Source organism: Pelmatolapia mariae, linkage group LG6, assembly GCF_036321145.2.
Source record: "Pelmatolapia mariae isolate MD_Pm_ZW linkage group LG6, Pm_UMD_F_2, whole genome shotgun sequence".
Lineage (NCBI taxonomy): Eukaryota > Metazoa > Chordata > Actinopteri > Cichliformes > Cichlidae > Pelmatolapia > Pelmatolapia mariae.
This window is the reverse complement of record NC_086232.1, coordinates 7000916-7020625: the sequence shown is the minus strand read 5'-3', so window position 1 is coordinate 7020625 and position 19710 is coordinate 7000916. Positions and strand designations below refer to the sequence as shown.

General features: G+C 38.0%; 1 protein-coding gene across 1 annotated transcript; it reads left to right on the top strand.

Annotated features, from left to right (window-relative positions):
- Positions 1–779: 779 nt before the first annotated feature.
- LOC134628838 (uncharacterized) lies at positions 780–8362 on the top strand. The gene is made up of 5 exons (XM_063475613.1): positions 780–834; positions 2059–2409; positions 2531–2608; positions 2716–2808; positions 7635–8362. Exons 1-5 carry the CDS (start codon positions 780–782, stop codon positions 7772–7774), a joined length of 717 nt encoding a protein of 238 aa, XP_063331683.1. The 3' UTR covers positions 7775–8362.
- The last annotated feature ends 11348 nt before the right edge of the window (positions 8363–19710 follow it).

Sequence of the window (19710 nt, the reverse complement as noted above, 5' to 3'; positions counted from 1 at the left end):
CTGTGGGGTAAACTCTGTGGCTTTAAGCAACAAAATCAGTCAGGTGAAGGTTTGAAGTTTTTTTTTCTTTTTATCAAAATATCCCACATAATAGAGCTGTGTGAGGTAATATAAAATACCTTAAACTTTTACCTTAAATTCTTTAATGAGACTTCACTTGCAACTAACATGGACAGTATACTGTGTGGGAATTATGTACATGTCATACAAATGATTAAAGAGAGTAGCTGTTAATGGCGTTTGTAATGTGGACTGTATGGAACCGCCTTTCGTAGAGGAACGGGTTACTCTAATAACATTAGACCAACGATTCTTACGGATTGCGTTACAATTATACCAATATTCACGGCAACAGTGACACATGCTGCTTGTTTCCCGAGAGGACGAACCTCCACCCAAAAAAAGTATAAACATGTGTCCTGGCATTTCAAAGCAACTGCAGAAAGCAGGACTTCCTACTAGAAGGTGTTTAATATCGTAAACCAGAATGTGCTCAAGACACAGTGGCACTCACTCTGTATATTCGCAACGAAGATATCTGGGCCCTTACCACATAAAACGCTACTGCGTTGTTTTTACGCTTGCGTGGCAAACACACTTCCCTGTCAACCATTTCTCAGCCCTCTCGACTGACCCGCCTTCTTTACGTATGAATGTTTAGCGGGAAAACTGAAGACGTGAAATGACCTCATCTGTTCATGTGAGAAGGTTCTAGATATCACTCCATCAGAGCCCGTATTTAAGTAAAGTTTTCGTATCCTGGTTGAACAAATTTAACTATGGGCAAACAAACAGTCTTTTTGGCTTTAATTTCTCTCGTGTTGTTTCACATCGGTAAGTGCATCTAAAAGTACGTCACTTTGGAAGCTACACGGACACGGCTATTTTTCTGTGTTTAACCTAATGTACTTTAGGTTTTGCGAACCCTTTAAAAGAGTATTACTGCGTTTTAATTGATCTGTGTGCAATTTAAACTCTCTCCACCTCACTCAACTCGTTAAAAGCTAAAGCTAACAGAGCAACAGGTACCTGTGCTGTTTAGCTAACTGCTTTTATAGTTTTCAACTTAGTTTTTCTTTTGAACTGAGACCTGTAGTGTATATACAGTGTAGTAAACCCAGCATAACGCCACAAATGTGAATTTAAAGGCGCTTGTATTTGCTAAACGATTGTTGTTACTGTGTTGTGGCTACCTAGGTTGCTTGTATTACCAGTTTAGGATGAAATCAGAAACTCTTCTTTCTTCTTTCCAAATTTGGTGAAATCTTTGTCTAGTTTCTCTCTTTTACCTTAGAAGATTTTATACTAATTGTATATTTGATGTGGTACACAGTGCAATAAATACCCAAGTAAGCAAGTTCTTGATTGTTTTGCATTCATCACATTTCATGAGTGCACTGCTGCAGGTTTGTCATTTGTATGGTTTACTCACAAGTGTGTGAAATAATCGTGATATAAAGAGTCTGGCACAAAACAAACGAAAGTTTCTGAAAAGATCCTGGTTTAGAAAAGAAAAAAATTACGAGGAACGTGCTGTGTACAATGATAGAAAACTGTTAGGAAGTTTGTAAACTCTGTCAACAAAAAAGCTGTTTCAGGCCTTGGGCTGTAATTCAAAATATTGTTTGCTTTTGACAACTTGTATAATCAAATAACACAATAATCAAATGAATTAATAGTGAAAGTTGTCGTAATGTGCAGCCCTGACTTCGGTTAGCTTACTGAAAATGCCAGAAGCAAATTTAACATTTTTCCCTTTTAAAAAAAGGGGGGAAACCCTTTTTTTTTTTTTTTTTTTAAAGGAAAAAATGTTAAATTTTTACAGTCTCTATTCTTATAGTTTGCATGACTTCCTGAACGAATCCAATAGTGTGTTTAAATGAAATGCTTAGTATGTACAACTTGCACTGTCTGGGTAAACAGATTAACAGATAGCTGTATATTTCTTGTTTATCTTGGTGACCCCCACTTTAACCATATATACCCGCATGAACTTGAAAGTGGAAACAATGTATGTGCAGTCTTTGTTAATGTTAAAACTGTTTTTTTTTTCTCCAGGAAAATGTCAAACTCCGAAATCTACTCGGCTAATCGAAGTACCAGACGGTGATAATCTCACTTTTCAGTGTGAAATCCCCCCGGGAACCAACTTGAAGGGCCACTCTCTGGTTCTGAAACGAGTCGATGGAAACACAAGTTACACCACACGTGTCATCTACACCCGTCGAAATGGAAAGGAAGATCTTGATTCACAGCCGGAGCAATACAGAAACCGGGTAAACTTCATCAATGAAGACCTGAGGAGAGGATTCATGACTGTACAGATCCGATCAGTCCAGCAGTCTGATAGCGGAAAGTACAAATGGTTTAGCCCAAATTCACACCACGCCTGTGTTTTTGATGTGTTTGGTAAGTTGGTTCATTATTTGATATTACTGGTATTAGTTAATAAATGTTGGAATTTTATATGGTTAGGTAAGTAAGAAACAGAATTAAAACAACTTGATGGTTTTTACCTCATTTGAAACAGTGACAGAGAAGCAAAACTTTACCAAGGAGAATGACACTAGCACAACAGCAACGTTAACAGAGGAAATGCCAGATACAGGTAAGACTCGCACAACGAGGTCATCGTTTTGTTTTTAAGTTTGTTTGAAAAAAACAAAACAGAAAATCAAGACGTATACCTTACAAACACTTTGCTTTTCCCGTTAGATCCTGCAACAGAGAACCGTCGTCATCATTATGCCCTCATTCCCGTCTTTGCTGTTTTCATCGCTACTGTTTTCCTGATGCTCTTCAAGAACAGTGAGTTTAACTGCGTTACATTTTTAATTTAGTCACCAATGACTTTTGCATTCAGGCTTTTGAATTGGTACGCTCAGTCAAATTGATTCACATATCTGTAACATTGGTTTCTCAGCTGAAGTCCATTGGTCAAACGAGGACCACAGGCGGATTAATTATTTGTTTTTCGGCACAGGCTGTACAGGCTGAGCTCCGTTATGGTGCAAAGTTATTGTAAACAACCAGCACTCGTTTGTTTCAGCTAACAAACAGCTACTGAACGACAAGTCACAAAAAGTGATGTAAAGATGTGGAATGATATTTATGTCATAACAAATGCACAAGCGCATTTAAATTCCTTGCATGTAAATTCAACAAACAACAGTCTGCATTGCACACACTGCTATAGTTTCACACCCTGCACTCAGAGGCAAATCCTACTCAAAAGAATAAATGTACTTTTACCGTCTGGAGGCAGAGAACAATGTAGCACACTGTGCTAATGTGATTGGTCACTTTGATGCACACTTCAGGTTACTGTGTTAAACTGAGGTACGCTGTGGCAGCGACAGAAACGCTGTTTTAAACTGTACTTGTTAATGATTTGAAAACATAGCAGTGGCAATACTGACAACTGTCACTGTATTACTTTAATGTTGAAGAAACCAGAGGATTCGAAAGTAAGCTCTCTTGTACAGTATTACATACAGTGGCTTAAAACTTATAACGAGGACCAGGAAAAAAAGTGTGCATCAGAATGTGGCAACTATAAGTTTGGCCAAAATACAGACGTTTAAACCTGTCAACATAAAGTTGCTCAGTCTGCAGAAAACACATGTAACTGCACATTTCAAAACATGCCCTAGAATTCTTTAATAAGTCTTTAAGATGAGTTTCAGCATTAACCTCATAGGACCTGTGACCACATAAGTGGATATCACATTTTGGGATGTCTAGACCAAAATAAGTCATTTTTCTCTACAAAGGCCTGATATCCACTTATGAGGACATTATACTGCCACTGTTCTAACAAAATTTAAAACAAATGTCCTCATATGTGGATCTCATTTTCTCAGAAACAAGAATTAGGTAAAAAAAACATCTGGTAATTCTTTGTTTTTACATTCATCAGGTCCCAATCAACCCAAATAGCAAATAAAAAATTTAAAAAATAATGCCATGATAGAGTTCGGGTCTTAGGAGGTTAAAGCCCGTCATAAATCAGTACAATAGAAATAACTGCTGTAGCTAAACTGGCAAACTGCGCTTTCAAAACATCAACACATCCTCACAACTGATATGTAGCACAGATCAACTCTTTCATATTAACTTTTTGCTTTATTCATAAAATAGAACTATAAAAATGCAAATACTTCTCTAATCATATGTAGCAGAATTAGATTCATTGTGGTTTGATTTTTTTTCTTTTTTTTTAGCTTCAGTGAATTAGTCCCATCTGTGGTGTAGACTTTAATTACTGAACAATTATATAGCGTTTGAAGTATATTTTAATGCAAATATTTTTACCTCAGTAAAAATGTATTTTTACAAAATGCACATGTACTGTAGTATTACTTTTTTTTTATATAAGTATAGGATTCAGGATGGGTACTTCTTCCACAGCTGTAAAAAGCAGATAACACCTAGCATGCAGCAGCTACAAGCATAGTGTGTAATAGTTATATGACCTTTTAGATTTATACACCATGATGTCAACAACCTGAACTGTTCATCAGACACTAGTTCAGACCAATGAGCTACTTACCAAAGACAGCGTGTCACATCCTGCTCTGCTGTCCACCCCACAGACTGTCTGTGGTCACGGTGTGTGGAGCTCTGGAGCCAGATGTGTACAGCTGTTTCACTGAGTGAAGTACACTCACTGGCAACAACATAAACACATTTTATATTTCTTCACACTTTATAAAAAATTTTTTAGCAATGATGTGTGCTTCTCATTGTGTAATACTGTACAACAGATTAATGGGGCAGCAGTGCAGAGCCTTCAGGACTTACCTTAGAATTAAATTAACATTAAATAATCCAGTAACAGTTGTCAGTGTTTCCACTGATGTACAACAAACAGTAACTGCTGATGATTAATTCAGCAACATTTATTTTTCAAATTATAAACAAATACAGTTTAAAACAGCTTTTCTGACCCTTTCACAGTGTAACTCAGTTTAACGCAGTAACCTCAAGTGTCGATCAAAGTGACCAATCACATTAGGACCACGTGTACCTTTGGGCTCTGCCTCCAGACAGCAAAAGTAAGTTTAAAAGCATAAGCAGGATTTCTCTCCGAGCGCAGAGAGCTTCCTGCACTCTCTGTGCTGTGAAACTGTAGCAGCACATTCAAACCAGACGCTCTTGTGTGTGCGATGGCTCCTTTGTGAGTTCTGCGCATGATGAGATAAATATCATTCATATTAAGGTTGACCCCCTCACTGATACCTTTTCTAATTTCCATCTCTTATAAATTTATAGTATGCTAAATGTTGGTCATTTTCTGAGTGCTTGTAGTTTACTTTAATTTTTTTATGATTAATTTATTTAATTTTTTTAATCTCTTTGAAGCTTCAAATTTCACGCTCTGTACCTTTAATCAAACACTATTGCTATCCATAATACGCATATACTGTTAAACATTAGACGATATGGAAATAATGGGAGGTAGTTTTTTCTAAATTTTCTAAATTGCACATTCAGCTCAACACATATTTGCACTTTGGCTATCAGCTGGTCTTTCTGAAAATCCACACATCTGAAGTGTTGTTGGTCTCCAGGTGGATGCGTCTGGTTAACTTTCCAGATAGTTCGGCTATGATGGTTATGTTGCAGCTTCAGTTTAAAGTGACTCTGCAAAAGTCTTGAATCACTCATATTTATTTATACGTTGGTTCCAATGAGACAGACTTTCTTGCCTTCTTAATTTTGTGTTTAGTTAATTTTGTTATCATTATTTTTATGTATTTATTTTGTGGTCTTGAGCACCAGTTCTTTACTTTTTTGTCTGGACACTTGCTGCTTTTTCACTCATTTTTCAGGCCTGTCCCTATACCTGACCATTTTCATATAAACTTTTTGTTTGTTTGTTCGTTTTTGGTTAAGCCACTTATGGTGTTTAATCTTTAATAAAATGATCAGCGTTGCTGCTTTACCAGTTGTAACAGTGAAGTTTAACATCCAGGCATCCATGAAAACAGAATTTATGAAGTTTAACAGAGTCAGAAGTTAGCAGGAAGTTAAATCGCAAGTTTCCATCTAAATATAATATACCACATTCTGACTGAGAGATTTCTGAAAAATTCAAACATGCAGCTTTGCCGTCACTTCCCACATAAATAAAAATAAAAAGCTAAACAGCAGTGTTTTTTGTAGGGTTACTGAAGTTGAGCTAGCTGATATGTAATGATGTGATTGGTGGTGCCAGCTACACAGCTATGGTTAGTATAATATAAACACATTAGCACAGTAAAGCTGAAGGATGAACACTAACATTTCCAATCTATTAGATTAGATTAGATGAAACTTTATTAATCCCTCGGGTGGGTTCCTCTGGGAAAATTTGGTTTCCAATAGCACTGCACCGACAGAAGTTACAGAATGTGAGCAGAACTATACCATATATACACATATATAAATACAGAGTATACACAAGGGATAAATAGAATAAATAAAAATAAGAATACAAGGGAATTGCACATTTCAAGTATTGTGAGTCTATTGCACTGTTGGAAATGAACGAAAAGTATTGCACAGTGAAAAGGCACTACAGCTTAGTTGTTCCCTTCTCCTTTGTCCTCCTGTTTCCCCTCCCTCTCCCCTCCAGAGAGGAGTTAAACAGTTTGATGGTGTGTGGGACAAGGAGTTTTTAAGTCTGTTGGTTCTTGACTTTTGGAGAAGCAACCTGTCACTGAACAGACTCCTCTGGTTGTTTATGGCCGTGTGCAGAGGATGCCCAGCATTGTCCATAATGTCCAGCAGTTTCTTTAGTGTCCTTTTCTCACCCTGGGTCAACACCTGAATCAAATGATTAGTTTATTCCCAGGCCTCTGGAGAACTTGTAGACATGTTGAGGAGGCAATTTAGCCCTTTGAATTAGCTATGTTGGATCAAGGATGCATCTAAAACCTGCAGGACACTGGCTCTCGAGGCCTGGAGTTCCCCACCCCTGCTGTAAACAGACCAAACTTCAGTCAGGAGAGCAGCTGAGCTAATCAGTCCACACTAGCTTAGTCATTAATATGGTGCATGGGCTGGGCTGTAGTTGCATCATAAGGTTTTAAAAACTGAGCTTTAAAACGTGGTACTGATAAATCGTGGTAATAAAAACCGAGTGAGGCCGACAGTGATCACTGACTTTTGTTCGTATTTAATAGAACAAGATACAAAACAGTAAAACATGTTAAAAACACAACAGCCTTAATAAACACAGAGTAGTTTGAAAGCAAGGTTCATGCATCATCACAACCAGATTGCTGTCACCATGCTGGGTGGGTGGGCGGCATGGACACCCAAGTTTGTGTATGCCATAACTCAATCAAGGTGACACAGAGGCTTCAAATTAACAGCATAGCTGTCTACTAAAAATCTCTGAGTTTGAATCCCAGTGACCTTGACTTTGAGGTCAGAGTTTAAGTTTTCTACAAGTACAGTTTAGATGTTTTAGAATCACATGTTTTTGCTTGTATAACAATGAAATTATTTGCTGCCAACTGAAATGGTGAAGCTATTTTTTTTACCTGGATAAGACAGAACATTGCTTTTTAATTCAGCCCTCGATTTAGTGCTTTTGGATAGTACAGCATTATTTCAGTTTCTAACTGGTTTTCTTGTTTTAACAGGGATTTGTAAGACATGCCAAAGGAAGACTGAAGAAAAAGACTCTGAGCTGGAAACCCAGGGTAACAAAGCAAAGGAAGGAGATGAAGAGGAACAGCTCAAGAAACCATCAGCAGGAGGAACTGATGGACTGAAAGGATAATCTCATCATCACGGCCAGAGAAAAGAAGCCTTTTTGAATATCCACCATTTGGGCCATTCATCTGATCCTTCTGTCAGTTGCTCAGGTGCATATTTCCTGGAAACGTAGAAAAAAGTAAGATTGCAGTTAACAAATTGTTTTATGAATTATTTGGAAAATCAAATCACTTAATAGTCCTTTGTAGCTGTCCAGGGTGCAGTTTGTAAAAAAAAAAAACCAAAAGCAGGGATTTGAAAGCCTTTAAAGCCCATGAAAGTGTCCACAATCCCATTAACTATTTTAAAATCCTGGTAGAATTGCAACCGAATAAGCTAGAGCAATAATTTTTTGCATATTAAAACAGAGGAGTTGTACTTCCATATCATGTATTTAACTTGTCCCAGGTTGCAGTTTCCTTCCACTAATGGCTTTGCAAAAAGTGCAAGAAACAACAAAAAAATTATTATTATCCAGGCAAACGTTTTGCCGATCTGATCAGCTGTTCACAGCACTTCCTGCGTTTGAATAAACTTTATCATGTTGTCAGCAGGAACTGACATTTTTGTGGGAAATGTAGTTTTTGTTTTTTTTGTTTTTTCAGAAAGTTCACTCAGCCTATTGAAAGTCATCTTTAACTTTCTGTATAGTTTCTGTGACACTTAGAACTTAAATTGCACAGTTAGAAATAGCTTGTTTTTAAGGCACATGCTGTTGCAGATTGTGCACAAGATCTATTTTTTATAGCAGTTTATAAAAATTAGTGTTTGTTAGAAATGAAATTATGAGGATACAAAATAAATTTCCTGTGGTTCTGAACTATTTTGCAACTACTTTGCATTTACAGTTTTCACACCTCTGACACTTGTTTTATTAAAAAAAATGTTTAAAAAAAAATATAATTTTTAATTTATTTGTAGTTTTTTGCACTTTTTTAGCAATTTATGTCGTTACTATAGAATTAATGCATACATACTATTAAAATTTGCAATATAGTGATTGTAATGTATGTGTTGTATGTATAGCAACTTGAAATGCTCCAAAAGATGACACTATAGCATCAAAAAATGTAAAGACTTGTTTTATGATGGGCTTAAAGGGTTAAGCAATAATTATCTTTCACTAATTTTGTCATTCTAGCTAGCAAAAAAAAACCCTGATGGCTAATTTTGCAGTTGCATTTTAAACCCCTGTCATGTGTTTGCACATTAAACTTTAAATTGTGCATTAAATTATAATACCATAATTTATTTATATAGCACTTTAAAAACAACACAAGGCCGACCAAAGGCCAGTAAATAAAAATGAGTTTTTAATCTGGATATAAAAGCCAGCACTGATGTAGATTGCCTAATGTGAAGAGAAAGATCGTTCCAAAGCTTTGGGGCCACAATAGAGAACGCTCGGTCTCCTCTAAGTTTCATCCGTGATTTAGGGACTGAGAGCAACAGCTGCTCAGCTGACCGGGGTGAATGAGGGGGAGCATAGGGCTTCAGCAAATCAGAAAAATATTCAGGTACCAGACCATTTAAGGATTTAAAAACCAGTAAAAGGATTTTAAAATTGATCCTAAATTTAATTGGAAGCCAGTGTAAGGAGGCCAGAACCGGAGTAATATGCTTAAATTTTCTTTTACCAGTTAAAAACCGTGCTGCAGCATTCTGCACCAGTTCCAGGCGTGACAGAGTGCTCTGGCCAGCCCCTATTAATCCAAGCGTGAGGTTATGATCGTCTCAAAGAGTATACTTATATACCTATATTGGCAGTCATTAAGCTTTCACAAGCTCTGAATCATGGTGCTCCTGCCTACATCTCTGATCTTTTACAACCGCACGCTCCCCCTCGCAGCCTGAGATCATCTAATCAAAAGCTGTTGGTCGCCCTACAAACACATTTTAAGACCAGAGGAGATGTTTTAGAGCGGTGGCCTCCAGGTTGTGGAGTGCTTTGCCTCCATCATTACATTTCCTTGATTGCATTTATTCTTTTAAGCAGCAGCTTAAGACTCTTTTATTTTGATTGGCTTTTAACTAGAATTGTGCAGTTTGTTTGATTGTGCTGTTTTATGTATATCTGTTTTATATTATTGTGAAGCACTTTGTGGTTCTTATTCTGTTAAGAGTGCTATATAAATAAAGTATCTATAATTAATTGTGTTGAATGTTTGCTCAGTTGTGTTGAAATGTTATTTTGCTACAATTGTGTTACACGTTTGCTTTCTAAATTGTAATTTATTACATTTTTAAGGAGAAATACGTTGTAATTTTCTGTCTCTGCCTTTGTCCTGGCTTCTGTGTGTGTGTGTGTGTGTGTGTGTGTGTGTGTGTGTGTGTGTGTGTGTGTGTGTGTGTGTGTGTGTGTGTGTGTGTGTGTGTGTGTGTGGACTAAGTATTATGTAAGACCCTCCCAGTTTTACCTACTTAATTTCAAGTCAGTCTGACTGGATTTCAAAGTAAAAGCCCTTGGAAATGTCTTTGGTGCTCCAAAATGTCATCAGGTTTGTTTACTTATTGTATTTATCTTTCTTAATTCTGAATGACGATATATGGAAACATGGAGTTACTATCAACTTCAGCTTCATAGTATCTCGCCCTACAGTTACTCGGCCGCTCTAAATTGACTCTTGCATTGTGAAATATAAAATCAGTCTTTTGAAATGCACAGTGGGAGGAGAAGTGATCTACTTCTGAATAAGAACAAGACCAGAGAAAGTGAGTTCAGTTTGAGGACGATGGCTATAAGACGGTCCATCCTGGGACAGCATGTTGATCTGGTGGAGTGCAGGTACCTGGATGTGCACATTGACAGCTAGCTGAAGCAGAAGACCAACACAGAGCCTCCACACAAAAAAGATGATGAGCAGCCTCTATTTTGTGGAAAAAGTGGAGACCCTGTAACGTGCAGCAAAATTATAGAGATGTTCTTTCCCTCAGTTCAAATGAGTACGGTGCTGAGGTCTGCTGGTGACACCAGAAAGAATGAATAAACCAACCAGGAATTCTCCTCTGTGGAGGATTTTGAAGCTGTATTGGTGAGAACACACTGAACACACTTTTTTTGTCTTTTTAAAAAAAACAAAACAAAAAAAACTTTACTACTAGAAGAATATAATCTATCATATGAGTAATCATTCTAGCTGAGATTTGTACCTTTAGTTTAGCCAAAATCTTTTAAGTGAATAGGATATCCAGATGGTAATAGTCTGCTATGAGCCATCCAGCCTAGTGTACTATTAGTAGTATACTACTTTTCCAGAATCACTCTGACACAGGATATTCCGAGTTTTGAGAGTATTGTGTTTCTAGAGATTTGATGGATGCTGAAGAATACTTTCTGATAGAAAAATGACCACAAGATTCCAGACAGTGATATTAGGGGCCAACGTAATGCTATCCAGAGGAAGTATCTGGTGAGACACCCAGTTTCTGACGTCTTATTCCAGGAACTTCATTTAGTTTCAGTTTAGAAGCAGGCTATATGTTATAGTGACTCTTGCAGTTTAACTGAACTTTGTTGGACTGTTGCCTTGTAAGAAGGTTATTGGATGGATACCCTATCCCCTGACCTGCTATCACCGTTTAGAAATATATCAGAGTTGATATTGACAGAGTGCCACTGTGAGGGTGTATACTGTATCTAGACCATGGAAATATGAAGTTTCCTTTGAATAGCATTAGGAATATTATTTGAATCGTAGTTCTTATGCTTGGCAATACTTGATATACACACACGACGCAAAACAATGTGGGAGTTTGCACAGTGAGTGAAAGTTGGAAAAAAAAAACCCGTGTGCGATCAGCGTCTAAATGTAGCAATGTAATCGTACATTTTACTGATGCTTTATCCTGAGGTTTGTAGCTGATATAAAAAGGAGAATTTTAGAGCATTTAAAACAATTTCTTTTGATCAGTGCAATAAGGGAATTTCTGATGATTCATTACATTCCCTGTAAACTGACATTTTTCCTATAAAGAACATTTAATCTGAAAAAACAAAAACGTGCCTAAACTTGTGCTGACAGTGGCATTTAGTGACATTTAAAGTGTAGATGGGTAAACGATGACTCCGGACGGGAGGGTGAAGAATAAGATGTCGTTCCTCGTTAAAACGAAGGTAAGCGCTAGCTCGTTTACAGCTAGCTTAAACGAACCAGCGCTGACCGCGTAAATATTTTGGCTCTCCTCATGGACACACTCGCTCGGATAATCGCTCTGTGCTTTCTTTGGGTTTCTTCTTCAGCAGGTAACTCTAACTTATTTAACTGGCAAGTTTGTACTTTTATATCACTAGGATAACTACAGGCTGTTCATGTATTTGTAAGCCCTGTATGATTTTTACCGGTGTTAAAAACCTAATGGCTTCTGTTATGATGTAATTCTGTGGCTTCCCAACTCTTGAAGTTTACAGCGGAAACATTAAATCACTTTTTGGCGCAACACTGATAAGAAAGCAGGGAGACGAAGATTTTCAACGCCGTTAATGGCATGATGATACTTTTAATCAGTCAACGAGCAGGTTATCGGCAGTAGAGCATTTTGTGGCGCTCTGCCGCCACAGAGTCAGCACCGGCATTTTCTTTGGCTGCTAACAATAATCATGATCATCAGCTTATTTTGTCAGAGTGGTTTGTTTGCATCATTGTTGGCTTTATGGCGAACTGATGCGGTTAATAAGAGTGCAGTTATGGTTACATTTTAGATGGAAGGTGAAATTTCCATCTGAGCAGATGGCCAGTCTATAAAACTTCCTGATCTGGGTCCTTTGAATTTTTTTAGGGTAAAAAATATCTGACTGTAGGCTCAGAATGCTTGAAGTCCTGCTACTGAACAATAAACTAACACATTTCGTAGAGAATTCAAATGTAATTTGGAGACTGTCAAATTATATAAATGTTGCTTTTTTCCCTCCCCAGAAACACCTCAAAGCTATTGCCCATCCCCACTGATTCAGGCAGAAGAAGGTCGTAATGTCTCATTACCATGTTATGTGGATCCCTCAGTTGACCTGTCTGCTTATACCGTGGACTGGAAACAAACTGACTTGAACGATGTAGTCTTCTCGTGGCGACACGGGCACGAAAATCATGGTGCACAGGCGGCGAGCTATAGAAGCAGAACAACTATCAACCCCGGAGACCTTAGCAGAGGAAATCTAACCCTGCAGATCTTCTCAGCACGCCTGTCTGATAGTGGACATTACAAGTGTTTTGTGCCAAAACTGAAAACCTTTTGCATCGTTCATCTTAATGGTAAACACTCTAAATAACAAAGTTTAGTTTGATACTAAGTTTTGTCAAAAGTACCTTTATATTTGGTTTTGGAATTTGGTTAAGGAAAGAGCAGAAAAGTGACTTTCCCTTTAAATGTAAACAGTCCCAAATAATATTAAGTGCAAAAGATGTGAGGGTTTAGCTTTATTTCATGTTAAAAGTTATAGCTTTGATAACACCGAGTGAACCATTGTGTCCTTGTATATTTTTATTTTGTCACAAAGGAAGCTTGAATTTGACTGAATTTGGCTGATGTTGTGCTGTGTTGTTTAGTACTTTTCTGTGTTGATGTTCACAGTTTCACAGCAGTCTAGCTTTCCTAGAAAGCTCGAGGCCCCCTCACTAGCTGCCAGAGTGACAGGAGTGAGTTCTCATATAGGCTGAAAACAAATGAGGTTTCTATCAAAAGTGAATTAAAATCCATCCATCCTCTTCCACTTATCATTATAACTTTCCCACAGGTGTGAATGTGAGTGTGGTCTTTATGTGTTAGTCCTGTGTCAGACTGGACACCTGTCCTTGGGTGTACCCTGCCTGTTGCCCTATGGTAGCTGGGATAGATTCCAGCTCCTCCTTGTAACCCTAACAAGGATAAGCGGAAGAGAAGTGGAACACAATAAAATTAAAATAGCACTTTATTCTGTTTTGTTTTGTCCAAAGTAATTTAACATGGACTTGGAGGACACTATCAGACATGCTATCTTTAAAAAAAAAAAAAAATTTCTTTAGAATATTATGTTTAGACAGTCTCATATATTTCAAATACTGAGAATTTATTTATTTTTACAGTAACCAAAGAGATTAATGTCAGGTCCAGCACAACCACATCTCCAAATCTCCACAGCACAACCACAACGCTGAAGCCAGATGATCCAGGCAAGTGACTTTGAACTTTTCTTCTTTTCACTTAATTAAGTTCAGTTTAGTTTTATTTATAGTGTGAAATCACAACAGCATTCAGCTCAGGCTGCTTTGTATTACAACCTTAATACAGACCTTACCACAATACAGAGAAAAGATGTTGAAAGACCTCTTTTTTTTCTTCACAGCAGACATTTTGAGCCGATGACAAATCGTTTCCCATTAAGTCATGAAAGTGATGCATCAAGCGTAATAGCAGAGTCCACTGCAGCCATGCATGATACACCTCACCCCCTGTGTACCTCAAAGGGTTATAGCTCACAAAATATTAGCCTGAAGTTAATATAATATAAATGTATATTAGGATGAAGGCAAAATTTTGCAGGGCTTCAGTTACTCTGCTAGAAAACATGGAAACTTCCTTGGGGGAGCCTTCCCCAGTGTTTTACTAGGGATCAGCTTTCTGGAATGATAAACATCTTTAAAAAATAAAAGAACTCTTCATTCGTACCCGAAACTTGTGGTTTGATTTTTATATTCTGAAAAATGACTCACTTTTGCATTGTTGGCTGTATACAGTTCCTGTGAAAACTCGTGTATGAGCTAGAGAAGTGAGTTACAGGTGAAGTCGTGTAGCGGGCTAGCTTCCTGTTTGGGAAGTCAAGGTTTGAAAGTACCTAAGTTTTTAAGGTTGCGTTAAAATTCACAAAAACTGCTGTTGTCAGCATGCCACCAGTCACCAGACTGCACCATCTTCATGGTGTTGTCACATTGTTGCAATACTTTTTCATTACATATCAGAGTTCAACACAATGAAAGTGAAAGGAACTGGCTTCAACACCGATACATGATATTTGAAAAATTCCTCACCAGCAGATTTTTTTGGTGTCCTGTTCCAAATGCTTAACTTATTTATTTTTAATTTCTATGCATATCTGTTAGTTCTGTTAGTGTGCAGGCAGTAATATTGGGAAGAGAAGTCTCAGATCCTGACACAGCCATCTGTGCTTGACCCATTTCAGCTTCCCTTCACCCCACAACTGTGCTAAATTTGTAATTACAAGGTTTTATAAAATAAATTTGAATTAAAAATGATCTAAATGTAATAATAATTCATGAATGGCATCACATTAATTTGCCTTTTAATTTCTGATTCTTTCAGATAAACTTCTTGCCGTTCTCCTTCCTGTTGGTATCATCTTTCTCCTGACTGTCGTTGGATTTTGTCTGAAGAAACGCGTAACGATCCGTAAGTTGATCAACTTTAGTGCAAGAATTTGTGTTTTAATAGTTAAACCTTTGATTAGAGATTACTGCTGGCAAGTCTGGTGTTTGATTATGATGAAAATCTGTCATGGATACCAGAGGAAAATGCACTGAAACAGGGAGCAGAGAATAACAGCAAAATTATACATTACACTGATATTAAATGAGTGAAGAGCACACAAACAATGTAAATAAACACATAAGCCAAACACACAAACTTTTATTGTTCAACTTGAAATGTCTGAAGACAACTTAAGTTTCTTTTATGCTTTTTTTCTCATTTTTACTCCATTTTGCATAAATTATTACAAGTGCGTCTTTCCATGTTTGCGTGTTTATCAAGGGCAATGCGTGGGGGAGCTGAAAGGGCAGAAACGAGGAGTGGACCGTTCCATCCACGTTGAACTTCAGTCTTTGGAGAATTCAACACTGAAAGACAACAAGAACAAGGCTTCTTGAGAAATGAGTGAAGTACAATGTTGTGCTTATCTTTGATTGGCTGAGTAATTAAAATGATTTTAGAAAGTGTTCTCAAGCTGCTCTCATTACGTTACAGCTGGTTTAAGTACACCTTGATTCAAATTAATTAGTTTGGATTGTTTTAAGTGGTTCTAAAAGCTCATCCTTGTAACCATTTAGAGACTTATATTTGATCTGTGTCATTGTCTTGTATTTCATATTGGAATAGGATGTGCTTTTGTTTAGTGTATGTAGCACTTTGCAGCTTGGCTTCATTTCAGCCTGTGGAGATTCTAGGAAGTAACTCATAATTGAGTACTCACATCTACACTTAACATATTTGTTATGCCATTATTATAGTTTGAACATTACTGTTCATACCTACTGCTGTTTAAAGCACTTTCATTGTCTTTGAGAAGAAGAGTTTTTGGATGTCCTCTGTGTCAGTAATCAAAAGAATCACATACAATTTAATTAAAACTACCTCGTTGTCTAAGGATCTGGAAACTACAGTGGCTTGCAAAAGTATTCGGCCCCCTTGAACTTTTCCACATTTTGTCACATTACAGCCACAAACATGAATCAATGTTATTGGAATTCCACGTGAAAGACCAATACAAAGTGGTGTACACGTGAGAAGTGGAACGAAAATCATACATGATTCCAAACATTTTTTACAAATAAATAACTGAAAAGTGAGGTGTGCGTAATTATTCAGCCCCCTGAGTCAATACTTTGTAGAACCACCGTTTGCTGCAATTACAGCTGCCAGTCTTTTAGGGTATGTCTCTACCAGCTTTGCACATCTAGAGACTGAAATCCTTGCCCATTCTTCTTTGCAAAACAGCTGCAGCTCAGTCAGATTAGATGGACAGCGTTTGTGAACAGCAGTTTTCAGATCTTGCCACAGATTCTCGATTGGATTTAGATCTGGACTTTGACTGGGCCATTCTAACACATGGATATGTTTTGTTTTAAACCATTCCATTGTTGCCCTGGCTTTATGTTTAGGCTTGTTGTCCTGCTGGAAGGTGAACCTCTGCCCCAGTCTCAAGTCTTTTGCAGACTCCAAGAGGTTTTCTTCCAAGATTGCCCTGTATTTGGCTCCATCCATCTTCCCATCAACTCTGACCAGCTTCCCTGTCCCTGCTGAAGAGAAGCACCCCCAGAGCATGATGCTGCCACCACCATATTTGACAGTGGGGATGGTGTGTTCAGAGTGATGTGCAGTGTTAGTTTTCCGCCACACATAGCGTTTTGCATTTTGGCCAAAAAGTTCCATTTTGGTCTCATCTGACCAGAGCACCTTCTTCCACATGTTTGCTGTGTCCCCCACATGGCTTGTGGCAAACTGCAAACGGGACTTCTTATGGTTTTCTGTTAACAATGGCTTTCTTCTTGCCACTCTTCCATAAAGGCCAACTTTGTGCAGTGCACGACTAATAGTTGTCCTATGGACAGATTCCCACACCTGAGCTGTAGATCTCTGCAGCTCGTCCAGAGTCACCATGGGCCTCTTGGCTGCATTTCTGATCAGCGTTCTCCTTGTTCGGCCTGTGAGTTTAGGTGGACGGCCTTGTCTTGGTAGGTTTACAGTTGTGCCATACTCCTTCCATTTCTGAATGATTGCTTGAACAGTGCTCCGTGGGATGTTCAAGGCTCGGGAAATCTTTTTGTAGCCTAAGCCTGCTTTAAATTTCTCAATAACTTTATCCCTGACCTGTCTGGTGTGTTCTTTGGACTTCATGGTGTTGTTGCTCCCAATATTCTCTTAGACAACCTCTGAGGCCGTCACAGAGCAGCTGTATTTGTACTAGAGATGGACCGATCCGATATTACGTATCGGTATCGGTGATACTGACCTAAATTACTGGATCGGATATCGGCGAGAAATAAAAAATGTAATCCGATCCATTAAATATCAAAAAACACCTCACAAAACTTGCGACATGGAGTAACTCGGCTCATAACCGTAGCACGTCGGAGCAGTGTGCATCACATGATAGAGCGGCTGTGTGTATTTGTAGCCTCGCTAGCAATCCAGCATTTCATCTCCGAGGAAGTTATCCCAGAGAGAAGTAAAGCAAGTGTGTAAGTTCATCTCTGAATGTTCGTAAAGCGTTCCCACGTTAAGCTTAACAACCGATATATTTAGCGACTGCCTCTCTCTCTCCCCCCCTCTCCTGCCGCTACTTCATGAAACTGCTTAATGATCAGCTGATCGGCTTTTCTGTCGCGAGTCCGTCTCTCTTCTTTGTTTTTGGCCCACTTTGCACCAGAAAGAGGAAACCAGCGGCTGAACAACAGCAGCACGTTTAACCTCGATAAGCTGTTGTTAGAATTTATTTAATATTACTTTCTACACCAGGATCGTTTTCTACGTAGCTGACGGCTGGTAACTGTGCAGGGGCGGATCTAGCAAAGTTTAGCCAGGGGGGCCGATAGGGCATGAACAGGGAAAAGGGGGCACAAAGACATACTTATCTTTCTTATTCTCATTTAAAATGTCTCGCTTTTAATAAATAATTATCTGAATCTTACACCCAAAGTTTTAATCTGATGTAAAATGTATAGAAGTCCATTACTGTATATACTAACTGTTAAGTCTAATATACCCTAGTAAGCTTTTGTACTTTTTCCTTTGGGAAAGTACCATCTGTGCAGTCTGCAATTCTGTTGAAGAAAGATATTGAATCTATTTAATTATTCTTGAAAAATAATTTAATTCTGTGCATTTTTTTCACACTGCATCAAATAAAAGTTGATTACTTCGATTAAGCATCATGAGGTGGAGGGCGGGGGGTGGTTCCCTATTTTTTTTTGCTGGGAGTTTGCAACCCTATTTGTTAGTTTGCTTAATATTTCTGCTAAGTACTCTTTAAAATACCAGAATAGGGAGGATGGAGTAGGTAGGTTTAAGTTTATTAGATTGATCAGTGTTGCTGAACTATGAAATATTTTGGGTGCAGTGTATTTTTTACATACAGGTATAACAGAATAGCTTTAGTGTTGTTGTTTATTTAAACTTGAATATAAACTTATACAAAATGCAGCAATATATTAAAAAACAGTTTTATTGATTAAAAAACACACTATATCGGATTCATATCGGTATCGGCAGACATCCAAATTTATGATATCGGTATCGGTATCGGACATAAAAAAGTGGTATCGTGCCATCTCTAATTTGTACTGACATTAGATTACACACAGGTGCACTCTATTTAGTCATTAGCACTCATCAGGTAATGTCTATGGGCAACTGACTGCACTCAGACTAAAGGGGGCTGAATAATTACGCACACCCCACTTTGCAGTTATTTATTTGTAAAAAATGTTTGGAATCATGTATGATTTTCGTTCCACTTCTCACGTGTACACCACTTTGTATTGGTCTTTCACGTGGAATTCTAATAAAATTGATTCATGTTTGTGGCTGTAATGTGACAAAATGTGGGAAAGTTCAAGGGGGCCGAATACTTTTGCAAGCCACTGTATTATCCATGCTTTTATTTTATCACGCCTTCATTACTGTAACTCTCTCTCTATTTAGGCATCTGTCAGTCAAACCTATCCCGCCTGCAACTTGCTCAGAATACAGCTGCAAGGCTGCTGACGGGTACCCCCAAAAAATGAAAGTATTACTCAGATACTTGCATCTTTACATTGGCTGCCAGTTATATACAGAATTGATTTCAAGGTTCTATTATTTGTTTTTCAAGCTCCCCAAAGCTTGGCTCCAGGTTACATTGCAGATCTCCTTAGCCTGCACTTACTCATTCAAACTCTCCGGTCCTCTAGTCAGATCCTTTTAATGGTACCACGCACCCAGTTAAACTCTAAAGATGACAGGGCTTTACTCCGTCACCACTCTGAGATGCTGGAACAGTCTTCCCTCCCTTTATAAAATTCTCCTCCTGTGTGGAAATCTGCAAATCAAACTTGAAGCCCTGCCTATTTTCACAGGCTTTGATATGTCTTTCAAACAGTCTATTCTGTCTTAGTTATTTTGGTCTTTTTTTCTTCTTTTTTTTTATCTCATTGGATGATGTATACATGTGTATATGTACTCATGTCCATATGCATACCTGTGTGTGTGTGGATC

What these genes read in the sequence shown, in the direction of transcription:
- LOC134628838 (XM_063475613.1), top strand. Translation starts at nt 780, where the DNA reads ATGGGCAAACAAACAGTCTTTTTGGCTTTAATTTCTCTCGTGTTGTTT. An exon ending in TCTCGTGTTGTTTCACATCG is followed by an intron (nt 835 to 2,058) that starts GTAAGTGCATCT and finishes TTTTTTCTCCAG; the next exon opens with GAAAATGTCAAACTCCGAAA. An exon ending in CTGTGTTTTTGATGTGTTTG is followed by an intron (nt 2,410 to 2,530) that starts GTAAGTTGGTTC and finishes CATTTGAAACAG; the next exon opens with TGACAGAGAAGCAAAACTTT.